This window comes from Schistosoma haematobium, chromosome 1, assembly GCF_000699445.3.
Source record: "Schistosoma haematobium chromosome 1, whole genome shotgun sequence".
In the NCBI taxonomy this organism is placed as follows: Eukaryota; Metazoa; Platyhelminthes; class Trematoda; order Strigeidida; family Schistosomatidae; genus Schistosoma; species Schistosoma haematobium.
This window is the reverse complement of record NC_067196.1, coordinates 71,544,548-71,570,151: the sequence shown is the minus strand read 5'-3', so window position 1 is coordinate 71,570,151 and position 25,604 is coordinate 71,544,548. Positions and strand designations below refer to the sequence as shown.

The window sequence follows — 25,604 nt, the reverse complement described above, 5'->3', positions numbered from 1 at the left end:
TTCAAATCCTTTTCAACCTAATTTGGTTTATAATTTCTAATTTAAACCTTCAGTTATTCTATGATCACCAGTGTTCAATGCAAAAATTTAATTGATGGTCGGTAGTTTAATCACAGCTTTCATTTTCATAAGGATCTTCGGTAATATATAAATCGATCCACCACGGTCCGATTTCATGTGTTACTTCCAGTGTATTGTGTACTAAAACGTTTCTTCTTCATGGGATTTAAGATGTTTAAAGTGAACACAAGATATAATTTGATCAAATTGTTTGAGCGGTTGCCTGATTCCAAGATGATAACCACAAACTAATAGCGAATAGCTTTTAAAGCCTTTGATATCTATCCGTGAAATAATCATTATACGGTAGTATCTGAATGAGTTAGTATCAACTGCTCATAAACCATTCAGCATAAATAAGAGAATAAATTGATCAAACAGGATTACTGACCACAAAAGAGGGCTATTAGAATGGACAAATCCACTACTTTTATAGGCTTATGTTCTACAGATTTGCCGTAATATTTTTTAAAAAATCAAACCGATACATTATTTCAACTTTTGTTGCTTAACTGATTCATTGCATCAGGAATAATATTGTCCGACCGGCCATTTTTTTTTAAAAAAATTTTCCACCCCCAAATTACAATATTTTTCATCCCGTGTTTCGTCCAATGAAATGGCTAGTTTCAAAAATTAGATTTAATTGGTTAATTATGTCTTGAAAATTGTTATAAATTATCAGTACTTGTCGACGAAGCACAATTTCAATCGTCATTATGGAGCAGGGTAACGTGCTGAGTACAAGCGCTGGTGTTTCTCACGTAACGGAAATGGAGGAAGTCTTTTTGACTACCTTGTTTCTGGTTGCGTTTCCATCGGTTGAAGCGTTAAAGACCACTATCACAAATTTTGAAAGATCGACTTACAGTCATTATGTGAGAGAGTCGCATATTGGCAGAGATCAAAAATCGTACATTAAATTTGTGTGTTGGCGAAATGGGCGTATAAGATCTCGCGGTTCGTCACAACGTATTGGACGGAGGAGGTAATTTGGTAAATTGTTTTATAATTTTTTTAACGAAGGGCTTCTATGAACACCCAATGTCCGGCCTTTATGTTTTGTAAGATTATAGACGGCTATTGGACTGTTGTACGTGGGAATGTACATCACAATCACGAGTGCAATTCCCTGAGGTACCAAGGTAATTCATGGGTGCGCAGGTTAACGGATGGGGAGTTTGAAACTGTGAGACCGCTGCTGATTTCCGGTACCGCTGCATTCCACATAAAGAATTTTGCTTACCAATCTTATGGGAAATGTCTGACCGACCAAGATGTCTGTAATATGCGGTACAAAGTGTTCTCACACGCGAACCTTCCTGGTACGGAATTTGCCAATTCATAATGTACACTATAGGTGATTACGGGAAATTGAAAGCTCACATAACATCCTTGGGTGGGCTTTACGAATACGAATTGGACGATGAGAACTGTCTATCGTATTTCTTCTTCATGACTGCTGAGCAAGTGAATTTGGCCGGTCACTTTTGTGACGTAATTGGTTTTGACGGGACGTACAAAACGAATAACGAGAACGTCCATTTATATCAAGTCGTTGCCCTGGATATGAATTTTAAGGCAATACCCATGTGCATTGCCTTTTAAGTCGCGAAACGTCAACATTCATTTCTGCATTCCTGCGTTTTTTCCAACGGTGTACCAACAGTCGACAGCTGGTAGGCATTGTGACCGATGATTCACCTGCAATTGCTGCTGCTATTACGCAGGTGTATCCGGATGCACACCATATTCTGTGTCGCGTACACCTTGTTCGAAATGTGATAAAGAGGGTAAGTGTTTCGTTCATTAACATTAACCCAGTAACCGTTATTGTAGAGGGTGCGATCAGAAATTGTACAACTGTTCTTTCGCCTCATGCTCACTCGAACGGTTGAAAGGTAAATCAAAATCTACATAACATGATTTTGTTGTTTTAACAACGTACTTTCGTTAATCGAAATGTCGGACGGGACGTTTGGCAGATACGTCAGAGACCACCTTCTACCATGGAAACACAAATGGTCCACTGCTTTTCGACCGCCATCCACTCTCTTTGAACTGAACAATACGAACTTCGTCGAGACCAGTCACCGAGTCTTGAAGATGTATCACCTTAATCGAAAAACACCGGTTCTCAGATCCATTTTCAATGTGTTGCTTCGTACTGGATATTGGATGGAAGCAAGATTACATAAATATTCAATGGATTGTCGGGGGAACGACTGACACCAGTTGCCTGTCAACTACTGAAGCGACACCTTCGCATTCCTATAACGTAGTCTGCATTGTCGGAAGATTTATTCACCGCTATGGACGCCACGGGGACGTACTACGTACACGTCGATACTAGCTGGTGCTCGTGTTCATTCTTCATTGAAAACGGATTACCATGCCGTCACATATTGGCTTACTGCACACACAGTAATAGTGATGCAGTTCACTTCATGACTTCATAGTTCACGGTAGACTACCAAGAACATCAGTAAACTTGCATGGAGAACAGCATTCGTACACCCTTTCAAGAACCTCGACTAACGTAGCAGTGCCGTTCATGCAACGAGGAACTGTTGATTTGGATGAAACGCTCAGTAACGATGAGGAGGAAGTAATTTCTATTAACTCCGAAGAGTTAACTGAACGGGACATAGAAAATGAAGAAGAGGATGACGAGAATCGACTCTGCGACATCTGTAATCTTGCGCAGCCTCCGTGTGAAACCGGTGATGCGGTTGGTTGGGTTTTCTGTAGATGTGAAGCAATGTTTCATACCTTCTGTGCCTACGACCCATCGCCGAACGTACGAGCAGTGCACTGTCCTATCTGTGGCGCCATTACAAACTAATAGTGACGACGTCCGACCGCGAGAACGAGTGAAGGCCCTTTTGAGGGCCACCCACAATTTGATTTCCATTATTTTTTATCTACTACTTTTCCGCGGCAAAGGTCAAGTGATTAAGCACTTATTAATGTCTCATGAATTCAGATATCCCTTAGAGATTAATAATGGAAAAGCGATTATCGCTCATGTATTCGTAAACTTGTTTCTAACGTTTATTAGATATAAAGGTTAAGAAAACTTAGACAAGATTTTGTCATCTAATGAAGACTAATCTAGTAATTTTTTTATTTAAAATAATGTGATTACTGTTCATGTTTTAGTAACACTTTTGTAAACTATCTAATAATAGTACATTTTAGTCAATTTTAATAAGAATATTGCAATATAGTGAAAATTCTAATTTGCTCATTAGGTCAATAAGTTTCTGAGAACATTTATTAGTGATTATCATGACGAAGATAAATGTGATTAAAGCTCATAGAGAAGTAAACATAATGAAGAAAATTGTTTTCCTTATGAATAAAATAATGACATTAGAAAACAAGTTGAAACCATCATCATTGAAATGATTCATGTGATAAAAGGTCATATAGTAAGTGTAAAAAGAAATAAGAATATTAGCTGTTTCATGAATACAAAATGCAAGAATTTCATATTCCGGTTTTATATTAAAAGTACCAGAACTATGCGTACGTAAGAAGTACTTCTGATCGTAAATTAAGCCTCCATTGTTATTCATAACTACTGATTATATCACCGTATTCATTTGCACACCTCTTCAACTATTTATTACTGGTACAATCACATTGTACCAGTTAAAAATTCCCTTAAAATATTCAAAAATAAAAAATAATTTAGCAAACAATCGTTTTCATTAACTTCATCATCACACTATACAGTTATTAGTCCATAATTTTAATATTTTATAAAGTCCAAAAATAAGGCATGACATTTATGAATTTGACAATGTAATGTTAACAATGGTTAACGTTTACATCTGTAACGATATATATATTTACAAATTAAAAAGGTCATTCACTAAAGGTCGGGATGATTTGCAGTAAAGTGTTCAGTCACAATAAGTGACTAAGCATTATAGGAAAATTGAAACTGCAAAAATTTTGTGTCAATGAAATACATAGTACAAGAATTGAATCTTTTCAATTGACATAATAATAATAATAATAATAATAAGGAAAATAAATAAGAATAGCATTGTAAATGTTCATTGATACAGTTGACCTTATTCATATTTATACGTTTAAAGTCGATAGATATTTGTTGAGTCAGTCAGACGACGTAGGCTTGTTCATTTACACTTCATGAAACTGATATTTCAAATGCTTGTCAAAAATGGTTACATTCGTTATGTCTAGATATAGTTCAGGTTTCATATTACGGCGGTTAACAATATTCACACATGACTGATTAAACACACTAGTTCTTATTACGACCAAATAATTAATTTTAAAATACAGAACTACAAATAATTTACAAGTGAAAATAATGAACCGTTTCAATGGATTTCCAAATCAACCACATTCAACTCTAACGTTGTCTAATTCTCATTATGAATAACCATTTACAAAATAATCGTTTACTAAATATTAAGTGTCTATTTCGGAAAATTTATTACTAATTTCATATACTGTCAAAGTCAGTTCATTAAATGATGGTCTATGGTTGCTTCACCTGAATTATAAATATTGCAGCCAGTAAGTTATCATAATGATTTATTGATATGTTGATTTCTTTTTCCCATTAACACACCGTGTGTTACAATAAAACCTATGCACACACTTTGGTGATAATTTGTTTATTAATTTGGTATTAAATATTTGACTACCGACCTCATTCAGTAATCACTATGATCAAATATTCAAACCGGTTTTCAGTTGCTTTTTCAAAAAAACTTTCTTTTACTGAGATACATATAATTATTCGTGTTAAGATAACTAACGACTTCAATTCAAGGTACACTTCATCGGAAAAACAAAAATTGATCCCAATACACATTCACTAACAGTAGGATTGCACGGTAATGCAATTAAGTTGGTGTCTTTTTCTTCAAAAGTCTAAATTTTTTTCAAGACTAAGATTACACAAAAAAAATTATTCATTATCATTAAATTTCAAATGTAAAAAATGAAAATTCTGACATCCAATCACAGCTCCAGATGCGATTTCGATTTCAACTAATCAGATTACAAAGATGAACAGTTTACGACCAATCACAAAATTATTAAAGGTAACAAAATGTTTGTTCATTATCACTTGAGAACACACTTGCAAAACAAGTCCACCAATCAACGATACCTAAATTTTTCATTCACACCCCACAATTTTTTTAAAAGGGGTGGTAATGAATCATATAGGCCGGTCACTTAATGTCAACCTTGCATCAGATTAGTGTCCTAATATTCGATTTTTATTATCTACCCGGCAATTTTTGAAATTTTTTTAAATTCCCCCCACGCCTCACTGAAAAATTTTTTCCACCCCCAAATTACAATATTTTTCATCCCGTGTTTCGTTCAATGAAATGGCTAGTTGTAAAATTCGTTTTAATTGGTTATTTATGTCTTGAAAATTGTTATAAAATATCAGTACTTGTCGACGAAGTACATTGGAATCGTCATTATGGAGGAGAGTAACGTGCCAAGTACAACCACTGGTGTTTCTTACGTCACGGAAATGGAGGAAGTCTTTTTGACAACCTTGTTTCTCGTTGCGTTCCCATCGCTTGAAGCGTTAAAGGCCGCTATCGCAACTTTCGAAAGATTGACTTACAGTCATTATGTAGTGAGAGATGAGAATTCCTATATTAAATTTGTGTGTTGAAGAAATGGGCGTATGAGATCTAGCGGTTCGTCACAGCGTATTAGACGTAGGAGGTAATTTAGTTAATGTAATTATAATTTTGTTCACGAAGGGCTTCCATGAACACCCAATATCCGGCCTTCATGTATTGTAAGATTATAGACGGGTACTGCACTGCTGTGCGTGGGAATGTGCATCATAATCACGAGTGCAATTCCCTGAGGTACCAAGGTAATTCATGGATGCGCAGGTTAACGGATGCTGAGTTTGAAACTGTGCGGCCACTGCTCATATCTGGTACGGCTTCCTTCCACATTAGGAATTTCGCATACCAATCTTATGGTAAACTTCTTAATGATGAAGATGTGTGTAATCTGCGGTACAAAGTGTTCTCGCAGGCGAACCTTCCTGGTACGGAATTTGCCAATTCATAATGTACACTATAGGTGATTACGGGAAATTGAAAGCTCACATAACATCCTTGGGTGGGCTTTGCGAATACGAATTGGACGATGAGAACTGTCTATCGTATTTCTTCATCCAAAATGAAGAAGAGGATGAAGAGAACCGACTATGTGACATCTGTAATCTTGCGCAGCAGCCGTGTGAAACAGGTGATGCAGTGGGTTGGGTTTTCTGTCATTGTGAAGCAATGTTTCATACCTTCTGTGCCTACGACCCATCACCGAACGTACGAGCAGTGCACTGTCCTATCTGTGGCACCATTACAAACTAAAACGGGAACGAGTAAAGGCCGTTTTCAGGGCCACCCACAATTTGATTTCCATAATGTCTTCTCAATTTCTTTCCATTAATATCTAACGTACTTAGGTATGCCTTATAGATTAATCATTGATAAGCCATTGTATCTCATTTATTAGTAAACTCGTTTCCGACGTTCATTAGATATAAAGGTTCAGAAAACTTAGACAAGATTCGCTAATCTAATGAACACTAATCTAATACTGTGTGTACAGAGTAAATGTACGTATATATATATATAGGGAAATGGATGAGTCAACGATTAGATTAAGCAGCTAATAATGAAGTTGGCAGAATGAATATATGCGTAGGCTGTAAACATGTTCATTCACATATATTTCATAAAAGTACAATAACAATAAAAGTACAACAGGTTGTTATAGTATGGATGACTTTGTCCACTGAATAAGTTAACAAAAACAGCTTAACTGAGGTAAATGAGAATCAATTCAATTGTATGTGAGTCTCTATAAATATAATAAGATAATTACTATGATTAATGTGATTAAAGCTCATAGAGAAGTAAACGCAATTATTTATGAAACAAGTTGAAACCATCATCATTGAAATGATTCATGTGACTAAAGGTGGGTGTAAAAAGAAATAAGAATATTAGCTGTTTCATGAATTCAAAATGCAAGAATTTCATATTCCGGTTTTATATTAAAAGTACCTGAAACCAGAACTATGCGTACGTAAGAAGTACGTCTGATCGTCAACTAAGCCTTCATTGTTATTCATATATACTGATTATATCACCGTATTCATTTTCACACCTCTTTAACTATTAATTACTGCTACAATCACATTGTAGCACTGTGAAGCTGGATGACACGAAATCGAATCCGCCAGGGAGCACCGGTTCCCTCAAGATTACAGGTACACCTTGCTGACGAGTGCCAAGTAGCACGAAACCCGGGTCCAGGGTTTCCTGTTGACTACCTCCAACCACCATCCAAATTTCAATACATAGTGCCCGCAGTGTCGAGTCACCTAGACTGGTGGCCACATTGCAACATGATCGATAGCATTCGATCTGCACTAATAAGGACTAGACAAGCATGACATTGATCACCACCCAGTGATCAATCAATTGTGAAGGTAGCAAAATGTTTGTTCATTATCACTTGAGCACACACTTGCAAAACAAGTCCACCAATCAACGATACCTAGATTTTTCATTCACACCCCACAATTTTTTTAAAATGGGTGGTAGGGAATCATATTGGCCGGTCAATTGATGTCGACCTTAATATTCACTGGGTTAGAAGAATATTAGGAATAGATTGATTTAAATAGGGTCTTTTCAGTTTTGACTTTTGTGAAAGCATGTAGTAGTTATGTGTTCATAGTAGGAGCCAACTTTATATCTAACTGAGACTATGATCTGATAAACAAATTGAACGTTGATGTAACGAATGTTATTCAACAAGATAGTCATAGTTACACTAACTAATGTTGAAATTGAAGAAAGTCATGCTAATTTACTAAATTCTGGATGCGATACTAAATATGACTTTATATCACTTACTGGCTTCGCGCGCGAGCACTTAACCACTAGACCACTGAGCCGGCATCCAACGGTGTTAATGTCTAACTTCAACCAATCCACGAAGTTGCGCCATCGTACACCATTGTCTTCAGTGAGTTGTTATCTCACAACAGATCGGTTGAACTCCACTGGTAACGGCTTCTCACTAGAACTACAGGAAATGCTTCTTGAAGTCAGTCACTAGTGAGCAGTTGATTATTATCAGAATGGGTTTTGTGGAGAGTTAGAAATTTCACAGGTTGAAATCATGAGTCAGTTGAAGCTAGATCACCATTGAAAACCTAGAAGCACTGGACGGCCGTTTCGTCCTAGTATGGGACTCCTCAGCAGTGCGCATCCACGACCCCGCACCAGTGGTCTCGAATGGTCTACTGCTCGCGCGCGAGCAGTAGACCATTAGACCACTGAGCCGGGATCGTGGATGCGCACTGCTGAGGAGTCCCATACTAGGACGAAACGGCCGTCCAGTGCTTCTAGGTTTTCAATGGTGATCTAGCTTCAACTGACTCATGATTTCAACCTGTGAAATTTCTAACTCTCCACAAAACCCATTCTGATAATAATCAACTGCTCACTAGTGACTGACTTCAAGAAAAACTCCTGTAGTTCTAGTGAGAAGCCGTTACCAGTGGAGTTCAACCGATCTGTTGTGAGATAACAACTCACTGAAGACAATGGTGTACGATGGCGCAACTTCGTGGATTGGTTGAAGTTAGACATTAACACCGTTGGATGCCGGCTCAGTGGTCTAGTGACTTTATATCAGTTGATTGATCACTGGGTAGAGACCAGTATCATATATGTCAAATCTTTCTTAGTGTTGATTGAATTTTATCGGAAAGGTTGCAATATGACCACTAGTCTGAGTGACTCATTATCGTTTTATTCATAAACAAAGATGTATGTTTGCATCCTATAATCAACTTAACGAATAACATTAATCTTAACTACAATAAAATTATTTCCTATTTATTTTAAGTTTTCAAAATCAATCCCATGACAACTTTGATACAGTTAAGCAACTTGTAGGATTCATAGAGAAATATGTTTATATTTCCAATTTAAGCCTACTATCATTCACTTATACATAATTGAATTTTATATATTCAACAATGTTAAACTCTTACATTTTTAATTACACTAAACCTGTTTGTAAAGGCTTTCTCAACTTTAATTGGGTAGCTTTCAATAGTTCATATTATTCAGTTGTTTTTGTAGCTGACTACTTAACTATAGATTGTATAATTTTGCTTCGTAATGAAAGAAAACAAAACTTACATTTGAATTGAATAACTTCAGCAGAACGTTTCCAATAACTACATATTTTAGATTTGTGAGTGTAAGTGTATACACCCTTAGAAATAGTAAAGAGTTCTGGGATAAAGTTTTGTTTTGACTAAGATTAACAATAAAACGTTGATTTGGAGAAAAAACTGGTGATCTACTAGTTTCTCTTATCTCAAAATTTTCTTCTGGTACAATCAAAATGTCCGATAATTCCTCATCATACTTTGTATTTAGTAACCGACCAGTAACCTGTAAATAAAAATTTAATACAAGTTTGATGATAGAAGGATAAAGGGCTTTAACATTACAACTGATTGATCACTGGGTGGTGATCAGTGTCATGTATATCAGGTCTTTCTTAGTGCAGACAGAATTCTGTCGACCAAGGTGCAATCTGGCCACCAGTCTAGGTAACTCAACATTGCGTGCACTATGTTGAGATAAGATGGTGATTGGAAGTAGTCATTAGGAAACTCAATGTCGAGTAACCTATACTAGTGGCCAGATTGCAACTTGGTCGACAGAATTCTCTCTGCACCAAGAAGGACCTGACATACATGACATTGATCACTATCCAGTAATCAGTCAACTGAAATGCATTTCAGTCCTATAGATGGTCAGCCGTGGCTCAGATAGCTCAACGGTAACGTTTCTGACTGTGAAGCTTCAGGATACGGGATCAAATCCATCAGGGAGCATCAGTTTCCTTAAAATTACAGGTGCACGTCGCTGACGAGTGCCAAGTAGCACAAAATCAAGGGGGTTAAACATTATTTTATCATTTCTATGGACTTGTAACAGCATTGTGACAGATAACTTAAAAAAACATACGAGACTAAAAGAATTAACTGCATTTGCATGATCGTACAAATGGTTCTAAGGTGAGTTGTTATATTTTGAAAGCAGCTTTCATCACGAACTGATATTGTTTGGAAATTCATTAGTATCTAACGTGAATTGAACGGCTGTTTTCATATATACACATATATGTACAATAAATAAGTTTACTAAACCATTAGTATATTGATAAATGAGTATATATTCATATTTATGACTTTAGACATTTATCATTGAAGATGATCTTATAGAGAAGAAATTTCTTTGTCGTAATCTTCATCTAACATTTAATATCATAACTATAAGACACATTTTATCTTTTGATTGTTGTATCATAGTAACATAGTCAAGCTTCTTATCTGAAAAGTTTTTGTCCCTTGGTTTTAAAATTAACGGCAAAAATGAAACTCTGAAGTTAATTACTACAGTCTTGGAATGACTTACAAATCTTATTGCTTGTAAAAATTAAAGTTGGAGAATAGTTAGATTAGTTACTTGGTGACTATTAAGTTCATGAAACAATTTTCCATGCTCCAAAAATAGTATAATGATATCAGCTAGATGATATAATTGGCAATGTTGGATAGATATAATATATTAGGTAAAGCTTACTTGGTAGGGGATAGTTGTGACTGGTTTATAATGAGCTAGGGAATTATTCCTCTAATCCAGATCATTGAACATGAGTTATTATTAATTTAGCAACATATGAGTGATTTATAAAATTTATTATTTGACTATCGACAATAAAGTTTCACTTCTGATCTCGCTCTTTTTCCTTCACATAGTTGGTTGTTCGTGAATTTAGTAGTGACAATCAGACACTAGAATATTACATCTAGGTGTTAGACCTTATTTTGTATGTATTAAGTGAGATTTCAGCAAATGAATGCTGATAAATTTCAACTTGTAGAAATCATCGTATTAGGCCTTTTCTGTCATTATTACTTGATATTAGATAAAATCAACAAGGAAGCTGAACGCTCATCTCTTTGTTTCTACTATATTTAAAGACTTTGAGGTAATTTAAAGGATTACTAATTTAAGAGGAAAATCGTGTATACAAACCGGATAGTTTATTCGTGATCCTTTCAGTGTCATGCTAGACAATATCACAACCATATATTTCAAAAATAAGTGAGCTATCACAATTTTGCTGCTCTATATTATTCTTTATCTTCTGATCCTCTCTCTATTTCTATTTTATCTGCCCTGCACAAATGTTGAATTACCTTTATTGTCAGTAGTACAAAGATTGTTCTTGAATATTTATCTACTTTAATCGTATAACTGGAAAATACCTTAAAAATTGTCGAGTTATCTGGCATGAAGCGTAATTGATCGACATAAATACAAAATGGTTCAGATGTTGAAGATGGTTTCATTAATCTTTCGTATGGTGCAAGTTTTTTGAATGGTACCCATGGATCGTCAATCGGAGTAGCTGGTGGACTTAATTCTTCAATATCCCTAATAAAATACATAAAATCAATTAAGTGAGTTCAGTAGAATCAAAAAGTGTAAAAGCTACAATGATTAAAAGGCTTACTTCCTGTATTATGAATTTGACAAATTTACTGGTGTAGTCTTTCCGAAGTTAATTATACTAGATAACAATATTAGAAATACTCCTTTATTTTACGTTTAGTTATGTCATGTTAGTCTTGAAAAGAATTTAGACATTTTGAGAAAAAAACACCAACTTAAGTTCAATCCTACTGTTAGTGAATGTGCATAGTGAGATAAATTTTTGATTTCCGATTAAGTGATTTAATGTCAACCTTCAATTGAAGTCGTTAGTTATGCTGCTACGAATACTTATATGTATCACAATAAAAAGCAAGTGAAAACCGGTTTGAATATTTGATAATAGTAATTACTGAATAAGGTCCGTAGTCAAATGTTGAATACCAAAATAATAATGAAATTATCACCAAAGTTTGTGCATAATTTTTTTGTAACACATGGTGTGTTAATGGGAAAAAGAAATCAACATATTAATAAGTCATCATGATAATTTATTGATAACGACATGTATAAATCAGGCGAACCAACCGTAAACTATGGGTTAATGAAACGACTTTGACGGAATATCAATGAAGTAATAATGTTTCCGCAATATGCATGGAATATTTAGTAAATGGTTGTTTTGTAAATGATCACTCTTAATGAGAATTAGAAAACGTTAGATTTCAATGCGGTTAATTTTAAAATCCATTGAAAGGGTTTATTGTTTTCACTTGTAAATTATTTGTAGTTCTGTATTTTAAAATACATTTTTCGGTCGTAATAAAAACTAGTGTGTTTAATGAGTCATGTGTGAATATTGTTAACCGTAATATGAAACTCGAAATGTCTAGACATTACGAATGTAACCATTTTTGTCAAGCATTTGAAATATTAGTTTCATCAAGTGTAAATGAGCAAGCCTACGTCGTCTGACTCAATAAATGTCTATCGACATGAAACGTATAAATGTGGATCAGGTCAACTGTATCAGTGCACATTTAAAATGTCATTATCATTTATTTTCCTTATGATTATTATTTTTCATTATCTATATCTTAATCGGCACATCCATCGGAATGATGGATCGTAATAACCTTGATAACACCCTCCGTATAATATATGATATGTACACAACAATCTTAATTTCATTATTATTATCTGCATTGACAATACTCCATTCTCGTACTATGTATTTAATTGACGTAAAATGTTTTGCATTTTCAATTTCGCTCGAATGCTGTTGCACTTATTATGCAGAAAAGTGTTTTTACTGCAAATCATCCCGACCTTTAATGAATGACCTTTTTAATTTGTAAATATATATATATATATACGAATTATAAATATATATATCGTAACAGATGTAAACGTTCACCATTGTTAACACATTACATTGTCAAATTCATAAATGTCATGCCTTATTTTTGGTCTTCATAAAATATTAAAATTATGAATTTATAACTGTATAGTGTGATGATGAAGTTGTTGAAAACGATTGTTCGCTAATTTATTTTTCATTTTTGAATATTTTATGAGAATTTTCAAGTGCTACAATGTGATTGTAGCAGTAATTAATAGTTAAAGAGGTGTGCAAATGAATACGGTGATACAATCAGTATATATGAATAACAATGAAGGCTTAGTTGACGATCAGACGTACTTCATACGTACTCATAGTTGTGTTTACAGGTACTTTTAAACTATATGTACAAAAGAAGTACGTCTTATCGTTACCTTGGCCTTAATTATTTTGATTATCCTATTATTATTGCATTCCCCCCTTTACTTATGTCTTATATTCTCATTGTTTTATTCGTAAATGCTCATCATATCACCTTATTTATTTTTTTACACCTCTATGACCTTTAATTATTATGACAAAAAAACATTTTAATCATCTTGTTGTATTCACTAAATCTATTGTTATTATTCGTATTATGTAATCTAGTATTATAACCTTTTATTACGTCATGGTTAATTTTATTCACATCTCACAGATTTAGTACTTTTACAAAAACAAAATTTTCATACAGCTTGATAATAAATTCGTTGAAAAGTGATCCGTTCGCTGAACTTCATGTTTTAACTTTAATGTTTAAATGGGAATTATCTGTCACTTTTAATATAAAACAATAATATAAAATCCTTAATTGTGTATTCATGAAACGGTTGATACCACCATTTCAATGATAATGGTTTCAACTGGTTTTATATTGTCATTATTTTATTCATAAATAAGATAATTTTCTTAATTGTGTTTACTTCCCTATGACCTTTAATCACATTAATCATTGTAATCATCTTATTATATTCACTAATATATTAGATGGATTACAACAATGTTACAAATACATGAATGGTAATCACATTATTTAAACGGACAATTATTAGATTAATGTTCATTAGATGACAAATTCTTGTATAAGATTTCTTAACCTTTACATCTCATAAACGTTATAAAAAAGTTACGAATACATGAGCGATAATCGCTTTTCGATTCATAATCTCTAAGGGATATCTAAATTCATTTGGCATTAATAAGTGCTTAATCACTTGAGCTTTGCCATAGAAAAAAAAGATGCAACCAAAAAAATGTAAATCAAATTATGGGTGGCCCTGAAAAGGGCCTTTACTCGGTCTCGCGGTCCGACGGCGTAACTATGAGTTGGTTATAGCGCCACACATCGGACAGTTCACTGCTCGTACGTTTGATGATTGGTCGTAAGCACAAAACCTATGAAACAGTGCTTCGCAAGGACAAAAAACCCAAGCAGCTGCATCATTTGGAGGTTGTGCAAGATTACATATATCACAAACGGTTGCCATCATTCTCTTCTTCATATTCGATGTCCCGTTCCCTGAACTCTTCGGAGTTAATAGAAACTACTTCCTCTTCGTCGTTACTGAACTTTTCATCCAAATCCACATTTCCTACATGCAAAACTTTGTACCGCATATTGAATATATCTTGATCACTCAAACGTTTTCCATAAGAATGGTAAGCAAAACGCTTAATGTCGAACGCTGCGGAACCGGATATCAGGAGCGGTCGCACAGTTTCAAACTCTGCCTCCGTTAACCTGCGCACCCATGAATTACCTTGGTACCTCGGGGAGTTGCACTCGTGGTTGTGACGCACATTCCCACGTACAACAGTCCAGTAGCCGTCTATAATCTTACAATACATGAAGGCCGGACATTGAGCGTTCATGGAAGCCCTTCATGACCAAAAATTTTAATAACATTAATCAAATTACCTTCTCCGTCTGATCCGATGTGACGAATCGCTAGATGTTATACGGCCATGTCTCCAGCATACAAATTTAATATACGAGTTTTCATCTCTGCACAAATGCGAATCTCGAACTACATAATGACTGTAAGTCGATCTTTCATAATTTGTGATACCGGACTTCAACGCTTCAAGCGATGGGAACGCAACGAGAAACAAGGTTGTCAAAAAGACTTCCTCCATTTCCGTGACGTAAGAAACACCAGTGGTTGTACTTGGCACGTTACTCTCCTCCATAATGACGATTCCAATGTACTTCGTCGACAAGTACTGATATTTTATAACAATTTTCAAGACATAAATAACCAATTAAATCTAATTTTTGAAACTAGACATTTCATTGGACGAAACACGGGATGAAAAATATTGTAATTTGGGGGTGGAAAATTTTTTTTAATGGGGTGGGTTTTTTTTTTTAAAATGGCCGGTCGGACAATATTATTCAAATCTGTGAGGAGATGTGATTACAATTAACCATGACGTAATAAAAGGTTATAATACTAGATTACATAATACGAATAATAACAATAGATTTAGTGAATACAACAAGATGATTAAAATGTTTTTTTGTCATAATAATTAAAGGTCATAGAGGTGTAAAAAAATAAATAAGGTGATATGATGAGCATTTACGAATAAAACAATGAGAATATAAGACATAAGTAAAGGGGGGAATGCAATAATAATAGGATAATCAAAATAATTAAGGCCAAGGTAACGATAAGACGTACTTCTTTTGTACATATAGTTTAAAAGTACCTGTAAACACAACTATGAGTACGTATGAAGTACGTCTGATCGTCAACTAAGCCTTCATTGTTATTCATATATACTGATTGTATCACCGTATTCATTTGCACACCTCTTTAACTATTAATTACTGCTACAATCACATTGTAGCACTTGAAAATTCTCATAAAATATTCAAAAATGAAAAATAAATTAGCGAACAATCGTTTTCAACAACTTCATCATCACACTATACAGTTATAAATTCATAATTTTAATATTTTATGAAGACCAAAAATAAGGCATGAGATTTATGAATTTGACAATGTAATGTGTTAACAATGGTGAACGTTTACATCTGTTACGATATATACATATCGTTATATATATATAATATTGTAATATAATTGTAATATTTGCAAATTACATAGGTCATCCAATAAAGGTCAGGATGATTTACAGTAAAGTATTCAGTCACAATACGTCGAGAATAGTATGATAGCAAAATTGAAAATGCCAAAATCTTTGTGTGAATAAAATGCATAGTAGGAGAATTGAATCTTGTCAATTGAGATAATAATAATAGTAATAATATTTTTGTTTGAATATAATCTGTAACAAGGAGGGCGTTATCAAGGTAATTACGATCAAAGAATTGGCAGTAATGGATGTGAAGATTAAGATATAGGTAATGACAAATAATGATAATGAGGAACCTTATGCATATTTATACGTTTCATGTCGATAGACATTTATTGAGTCAGACGACGTAGGCTTGCTCATTTACACTTGATGAAACTAATATTTCAAATGCTTGACAAAATTGGTTACATTCGTAATGTCTAGACATTTCGGGTTTCATATTACGGTTAACAATATTCACACATGACTGATTAAACACACTAGTTTTATTGTCATAATTTTAAAAGGCAGAACTACAAAGAATGTACAGGTGAAAACAATAATTCGCTCCAATGGATTTTAAAAATAACCGTATTGAAATCTAACATTTTCTAATGGAAACCGTTTATAAAGCGTCAGTAAACAACTACTTGTTATTAGATAAAGCAAGAACAAATATTGGTGCAGAATAGTATAAATTCATAATATTTCGAGGTTTCTCGTCAGCTGCTTACAAACCAAAAATGTGATAGAATTTTTACATTGAGAAAACAATTGACATAGATGAGTGTAAATAACTGGATTACAATAATAACTATATATATATATATATATATATATATCTAGAACAGGTCAGAGGTCAAAAGGAATTAATTCGGGAATGACTATTTACAAAATAACCCATTAGTAAATATTATGTGCCTATTTTGGAAAAATTATTACTTCTTTGATATACCGTCAAAGTCGCTTCATTAACCGATGATTTGCGGTTCGTTCGCTTGATTTATACATGTCGTCATCAGTAATTTATCATGATGATTTATTGATATGTTGATTTCTTTTTCCGATTAACAGACCATGTGTTACTAAAAAACTTATGTACACACTTCGGTAATAATTTGTTTATTAATTGGGTATTCAGCATTAGACAACCGACCGAATTCAGTCATAGCAATTCTCATTTCTATATTCGCTTTCATCCTCTTCATGAAAGATTGCTGTTTAGTACTAACAATACCATACCTATCCATTATCACTGTAGCTACTAATATTATTGACACTTGTTACCCTTGGTAGATAATTGGAATTACATACGAACATCAACTAGGGAACCATTTGAAACCACGAGGCACTAAGTAACTTTTTCAAGCTAAATAAGAACTACACATCGTTGAGCAATCATGACACAAAACATGAGGGATTAGGGAACCTCCAAATCAGGAACCGAATGAGATATATTTAGACAAATGATTTAAAATTCTTAAGGCTATGTTCTTAACATCAGTCACTTCTGATATTGTACAATTCTCATACGGTTTTATAAAATTACTGGTGTATTGTATTCCTTGTGCTATTTGTTGTTGAAAATTAACTTCAATGACGCCTCAGTGGTCTGGAGGTTAAGCGCTCGCGCGCGAGACCGGCTGGTCCCTGTGTTCGAATCCCGCAGGGCGGGATCGTGGATGCGCACTGCTGAGGAGTTCCACAATAGAATGAAACGGCCGTCCAGTGCTTTCAGGTTTTCCATGGTGGTCTAGCTTCAATTGACTCATGAACCCCACCATTAAATTAGCATAATATTCACAAAAGCCCCACCTGAAAATTAATTAATTAGTTGCGATTTATCCAAATTAAATATTATAAATTATATTTATTTATTTATTTTTTATGAACAGAAATACGACATCAAAATATCATACAAATTTTCTAAATGCAAATACCTTTTTATAACTTTGACTAACGGGTATTACAATTTGTGAATTAATTATTCAGTTTACTTACTCAACTTCCTGGTCTATAATTTGTTCTTCTTGAAGATATTCAGCATCTTCAATATTTACTGTTTCTTTATATATCACCTTAGTTTGAACTGATCTAGTTATATAGATAGTTGGTTGTTCTATAACTTTCGGTACTGCTTCAATATTAGGGTTATAAAGTCGAAGAGACATTCGTGACCCATGTAGAAGTTGAAGTGCTAAAAAGTTAAAACAAAATAGTTTTTTTTAGATTTTCAAAAGTCTTTATGTGGTTTTGAATTAATGGGAGTTCCGTTACATTCATATATCTTTACTATATCAATATGAATGTTTATGGCCTATACATTTATTAGCATCAGCATATAACTAATATGCATTTTAACTAACGTTTCTGAAACACGTTCGAATCATCTAATAGTATTAAATAATCACTATCAGAACTAAAAATTTTCATACATTTTGTAAAGAATGTACAACGTGACACATAAGACTCATAAAATGTTATCGGTCGTAGGACACAGTTGATTTCAGACGTTCATATCTTAAACCATCTACTTGTCATAAAAGAAGGTCATGTTACAGCTAACATACAATAAAACTCTGTTATATACATAGTTCCCTCCACTAACTTGGGAAAGAGGGGGATCAAAGATTCGAGGTAGATGACCTGCATTTGTTTTATTTCGTTAGGTACTTATGAGAGGTTAGCAACCACAATCACACAGTTGAGTTTGTGCCTGTTGAAATTTATTTAGCCCTTTAACTAATCAATTATTGATGTTAGTTATAATTTGCCATGATCTTTACACATATATTTCCATTCTTGTATGAATGTGGATGATTGAAGGGATGTGATGCCTATGTATGTATTTCGTCTACCCGCTTAAATCTTTTAGTGAGTTTTTTTCATGTTTATACATATTTCCTAAGTAAAGTCTATTATTTAATTCCTCAACTCAACTCATCTTTCACATTATGTACTTGCTCATTTGTGGTGTGCTAAGTTAAACTTACAACAATTTTTTATCGTCTTCTGGGCATTGTACACCGTTTGGAACGGTAATCAAGGCAGTTGGCATATGAAGCTATTACAAGATTAACATTTTAAATAATGTTTTACAACGATAGAAATGAAATTACATGTTAGTGTGAGCACATCAATATATTGTAGCTAAGATAATTTAAAATGACCGTACTGCTTCATGTTTGGTTGCAATGGTTTTCATTAATTGTTTGCTCTAATGCAACCTTTTCTTAATATCACAGTATTATATCTTAATACATTTTCTAATATTGACTTCCACTTTAATGATAGTTATAGTTAATTAGACCAAGTTCGGTAAATATTTCGGGTTGTGGCACTAATTGTTCAGTATTTTCTAATATAGAAGTTATTACCTAAACATTAAATGAGTGATGTTCGTAACTTTTTGTTTTACGCTTGTTCAAACATCTAAGGAACTATCACTATCCACAAGAGTGAAAATGTCTAAATGATCACCAATGACAAAGCTAAATCTTAATCCCATGATTTGATGTTATCCTCTTGTAAGTACCCATTTTCATGTATTTTTTCTTAAACTTATTAATGATGATATAAAACTTCTAAGTGAACACTTCCATGTAGCCCTTGGTTGTATTGGTCTCAATGCCTTGAGGTTAAATTTTCTTCATTAAATAAAATTAAGGCATTGAATGAATATTCTGTTTATATTTTATTCTTATGTACTTCACCAAGATTATACAAATAGGATATTGAATGTAAGAAATCAAACTAAAATAGTTCACATCCGTTTCTCCTGGACAATGTAGTTTTTCGCGTTTCAAAATACTCCTAAACCCCATTGCTTCTCTTTAAAAAAATTCACAATCTTATCTTTTTATAGATAATTATTTCTATTGTAGATATATTTTCACCTTAACAAACTTTATATGTTTCTATCAAAAAAGTATTCCAGGTTTTTAATATGACAATTTCAGTGTAAAAACTGATTGTGTTATACTCTGCTTATAGTTAACTTACGTATAGTACTATCTGTTTCTATGATGGGTAATGAGTAGAAGTGATAAAATAAATAATTGAATGGAATTAACAAATAATCCATAGTCCATGCAGAATCATATAATATTTCCGGATAGGTACCTTGTTCAATTGGATTGATAACCTCACGTGTCCATAATTTATATGGATAAATCTGAAAATACGATTATTGTAAGTAGGTATTTACGTTAGTTTGAGGCATAGACTAAATGGTTTATTTGTTAAAGATACAACCGCGAAATCATATAATTCAGGGAATATTATAGATTTATGATTAGATTTACTAGTTAGATTACATAAAATGAAATGAATATGTGCCTAAGTGACAACTCTTCACATTAACTGGATTTGCTGACACAAAATCATAGTGAACAGATCTGAAACTTCTTATTACGCATAAATTATTTACTAGTATAGACAATATTTGACACGAAATAAAAGATGAAATAACATCAAAATATCTGTGATTTAAATCAATTATTTACACATGACCGTGCATTAGTGGACAATTTTTCACATCTTCCCGCTTTGCTCTCCTTAAACCTGTTCCTCATTAATATCGGTGAATTTAAAGATGGTAAATTCGGTTATTATTGAAATATTTATGATCACACCTTCGAAATTTATCTTTAGGTTAGAAAGGAATTGTTATATCTTTTGCCCTGTTAATTATCTCATAACAAAATCACCAATTAAAACACCGACTCACATGACCTTGGCGCTATGTCAAACCAATTATTTTGAGATGATGGAGAAGATTTGTAGCTCAGGAGGATGATTTTGATGGAGCTTTTTTTCCTCTGAGCTGGATGGTTTGGTCGTGGAGCTTTCATCGTTCTTCTGAACGACATCGTCAGCACAAACTTCAGATAGAAGTGAAGTGTTTGAATTTCTCCATATGCGTTTCACAGCTTGTTCTGTGCACCTCGATGTTGATTGGTTCTTATTGACCTTAAATTTGTTATTGTCTATTCTATTCTCTTTCACTTGGTTGACACAGGTCATCAAGTCGAATTGAATAAAGCTTTTAAGGTTATCTACAATATCCCTTCAAATTTGCCACATGGTTTACGAGTGCGCCTCTTGCACATTGCGGAAGCCATCGCAATCCATGTTCACAAACCTGACCTTTGCATTCAAAAGAGATTCGTACAACCACTTTCTCTGCCCTGGCCATCAGTTTAAGATTTCCTTCAAAAGAACTATTTTTCATACTTCTTACACTTGTTTTTTTTCTAACTTTTGTAATTTTGTTTCTGTTGCTTTTGAACTTAATAACTTCTCAACATTCATCTCTTGATTCTTACGTAACTACCATCCTATTGACCATCCGTTAAAATTCTATTCCTTCTTTGTTTGTTACATTACGCAACGTAGCAACTTCTTGATCACTTTGATTATTAATAATCCTCTTTCTTCCAATTAATCAATGTTAATTTAAATGTCATTATGTAATTATTACGTAACGTATCTACTCGATGAGTATTATATTATTATTGTAAAACGTATATATATTAGTGTAGAGCCATGATGAAAAACTAATTGAAAAGAAATTTCTTCGCTCAATTCGTCCCCTCTTTATTGTCTACTTTGCTGGACAAAGCGGACGCCCCCTTCACTTTCGCCTACATGAACATCATTAGCAGTCAAACGCCATGATATTTCCTCACTTATATAAATACACGTGGACAACTGCGGACACTCATTCGATTGGAAAAATGTGGAAATCTTGGACAGAGGAAATTCCAAAAACACCAGGGAATCTTTGAAAGCCTGGGACTCAGGTCAATCAGCAATCAACAAGCACATTGAAATCGATCCAATTTATCAACCAATCAGAAAAATTATGCACAAATATAGGAACAAAAATAGAACCAATGGGAAACACAACCAAAATAAAGAAGTAAACGATGACAAATTTATGATCAATAAGAAACAATCAACATCGAGGTGCACAGAACAAGCTGTGAAACGCATATGGAGAAATTCAAACACTTCACTTCTATCTGAAGTTTGTGCTGATGATGTCGTTCAGAAGAACGATGAAAGCTCCACGACCAAACCATCCAGCTCAGAGAACAAAACTTCATCAAACCAATGATTCGTTGACTAGTACGTGCAGCCTAGAGTCAACTAAGAGTCCTTATTCGTTTCTGCCTTGATTTGCCCTGCCCGTTAAGTTCAGGACACAGTCTCAACTTCACTGTATGAATTGTGTATTTCAGACATAAGCAGTTTATATGCAAGCAAATCAGACCTCATCGCACCATAAAATAGGAAATTACAATTATACAAGAGCAAGTCAAAAGTGGCTATGAGTGTGAGATACTGTAACTAATAAATTGGGAATAAGTTAAAAATGGTAAATCGTATAATAGTAGCCGATAAGTCAAATGAAAGCTTACAATAAGTGGAATATAAATATATATAATCTAGTTACTTAATAGTTATACAGTATGAATATATGTATAATAACAGTCTGTAAATAATTCCTAGCAGTTACCATTCATTTATTCTTCGTTAGCATAAAACAAGTACCGTAATAGTTTTAATGTCGACCCTACCATACTATATTACAAATTTTTTCAGCAATATCTTTATCTGTTTACAGTCATTAATTTTCTATACAAAATAATATTCACCAACAGTACCACTTGAAATAATAATTATGTTACTTATGTGGAAATAAGTAGATTTTAAATTAAAAGATTATTAAAATAATATTGTGGAAGTTTAATCAGAAGATACTACATTAATTGAGGAACCAGTGAGATTCAGAACGCTGGTTGGTTGATTTGTCTCAGTTCATGAGATGGTGGGGAGATTTGTAGCTCAGGTGGATAAATTACGTGGGATTTTGTTCTCTGTGCCGGTAGATTCGGTCGTGAAGCTTTCGTCGTTCTTCTGAAAAATATCATCAGCACAACTCTAGGTGAAGTGAAGTTTACCAATTATATCTCAGTTTTAATTTGGTGGGAAATAAGTATGTTTGATAACGGATAAACCACTTTTCGTAATTTGTTTTTCACTCACATCATGTTTTAGATTTGATTTTCAGTCTTAGAAAAATATTGCTTTAAATTTTCCTAGATGTGTTTACTCATGAAATTTAGTGGAATAGCTTTTAAAAATGAGGCCAGATAGAACTATCTTCCATTCATTTTTGAGGTAAGAGAAATCACATACATATATCTTTTTTTATTAAGTCATCTCAATCAAGTATTTTTACTCTAGAAAAGATTGATGCAATAACGACTTATGGACTGAGCAACTTACCTTTCAGACAAATATAAATCAGTCCTATCAATGTTTGAACTAATTGTAGTTAATTGAGCATCAATGATATTTATTTAATTAATTCACCTACCTTTGAACCAGTTTCGTTAACAAATTTGGAGTTGTCTTTCTTAGTAAAACATTGTATCTGTGTCCAACCGAATGTTACCCAGTCATCTACAAAATAAAAGACTGTTTTCAACATGAATCCTCAACAGGTTTAAAGTTTACAAGTTCTTATAAATTTATATAGGTTGTATATGTTGGTATACTGTGTTAACGAAACTTGAAAACGAGCTGTTTCAAGTTTGATAAAATTGAATAGAATTATCGTTATACAGATAACTGATAACAAGCTACCTGTGTGGGGCGTGACAGTCCATCACCTATGCTTTCTAAATTATTTTAATAACGCGCATTCATTAATTAATGTCAAATGTGAAGAGGAAGAATGAATGGTTCTTTGAAAAGTCATTCAGTAGACGATTTCTCGACGCAGAAATAAAGGATAGTTTAATAATGTAATAAAATTACCAAATTAGTTAAATAGTCACTCACTATTATTACTTTCTTCATCAGTATTTGGTTTTTTATATTGTAATGCAACACGAATATACCCAACTAATGAGGGTTTTACATAATTTTGCTCATTTATAGGTTCGATGATCTTAAGTTTCTGTTCCTATAATTTGACAACAAAATCAGAAAATTTAATTATTTGGAACTGTTTCTACTTAATTTAGTTGTAAGTAGTATAAATATTCACAAACTATTTTCCCGTTCATGGTTTAGGATGTTAATTTTCATTTATTTTTCGTAGACTATACATTCTCGAACTTTCTTAGTTTCCCTATGTATATATCGATTGAGTTAAATTCTGTAAGATGATGAAAGGCTATCCAGATGATTAATTACACTTCTTAACAAATACCCCAAAATGTACGTTGAATTTTAAAATTGTGTAATCACTAGCACGTAATTAAAGAATAATCAATAATACTTCTCATTCGTAATGTCTAAATTACTACTTATTCAAAGGGAAATTTAGCTTAAGTAAACTGTTTAGGAGGCCTCTTGTATATGTTTAATAACTTTCCGAATTTAGTAGAGGGGAAAGATGCTGAACATTTTTATCTAATGTCATATGACGAAATTCCAAGAATTGGAAAAAATAAAGACATTTTATCACCTTGAAGTACCAAGTTTAGAAACTGAAAGTAACAATATTCTTCCAAACGTATGAGTTGTATTTCCTTACATTTAAAATTTTTATTTAAGAACAAAGCAATCTAAAGAGCGTGGTGAACAAAAGTTAGTAGTCGTTCAAAGGGAACCCTGTCTTTATTGAATCAAATCCAATTGTTGTTTAGTAGGGCCCGTTATTTAATCGTCATTTAAATCGAACGATGTTGTCGAAAGGGCTCTCCACTTTAGTGGCCCGTGGATCTGACTCCAATTAGATCTTAATGAATGTTTGTTATCACCTATCCTCGTACATAATCATCGGCTTTAATCGCGTTAGTCAATAACGGAATTAAATAAGTCAAATAACGAGAATGGACTTTTGAACACATATATTTTGTATATGAAGCGAATGGAATAGAGAAAAGCGAAACGACGCGCAGTGGAGATGTTTGGTAAGCCAACTCCCATTTAACCAAGCGTTAATCAATATTTGTAGTTACAGACATGTGATGAGTAATGGGATAAGAAATGTACACACACCTATGCGCCCATATAAAGGTAGTGAAGATTGATAAGCGAATAAATAACAAGGTCAGAATATGACTCAAGTAGAATAAATAGAATGGGCTGTCCAAAAGCTAGAATAAGGTATATGGAATTAACATTACAGTTGTGTCACAACGGCATTCAAACTTAGCTATTGGAAATTGAAACAGTTATAACTTCAGATAACAATCCCAATATTAAAGCTGTTTGGAAAAACCGTTTATCGCTTAGAGTGACCATGAATACTTTTTAGTGGCTGAGTAGTGAAGTTTATGAATGTAGGTTTTAATCATGGAAATTCAAGAGTATTCATTGGATATATTTGACGCAGTAGATGGATATGGTATATTGTTACGTCCTTGATTTGTCTACCGAATAATATAAAGGAGAGAACTCATTTCGATCTAGATTAAGGCCTTGACACGATAGGCTAAGTGGTTTTACCTTGAGGCTAGAAATGCGTGAATCCGAATTAAGACTAACGA

At 33.5% G+C, this 25,604-nt stretch overlaps 1 protein-coding gene across 1 annotated transcript in view; it reads right to left on the bottom strand.

Annotated features, from left to right (window-relative positions):
- MS3_00010211 (uncharacterized protein) overlaps positions 1–25,604 on the bottom strand; it is a gene marked incomplete at both ends in the record, with an annotated part of 57,956 nt that overhangs the window by 8,815 nt on the left and 23,537 nt on the right. The window contains 6 exons of the mRNA XM_051218572.1: positions 9,315–9,572; positions 11,462–11,630; positions 18,094–18,289; positions 20,095–20,266; positions 23,480–23,565; positions 23,947–24,070. Coding sequence (XP_051075044.1) covers positions 9,315–9,572; positions 11,462–11,630; positions 18,094–18,289; positions 20,095–20,266; positions 23,480–23,565; positions 23,947–24,070 — 1,005 coding nt within the window. The remainder of the gene's footprint in view (positions 1–9,314; positions 9,573–11,461; positions 11,631–18,093; positions 18,290–20,094; positions 20,267–23,479; positions 23,566–23,946; positions 24,071–25,604) is intronic.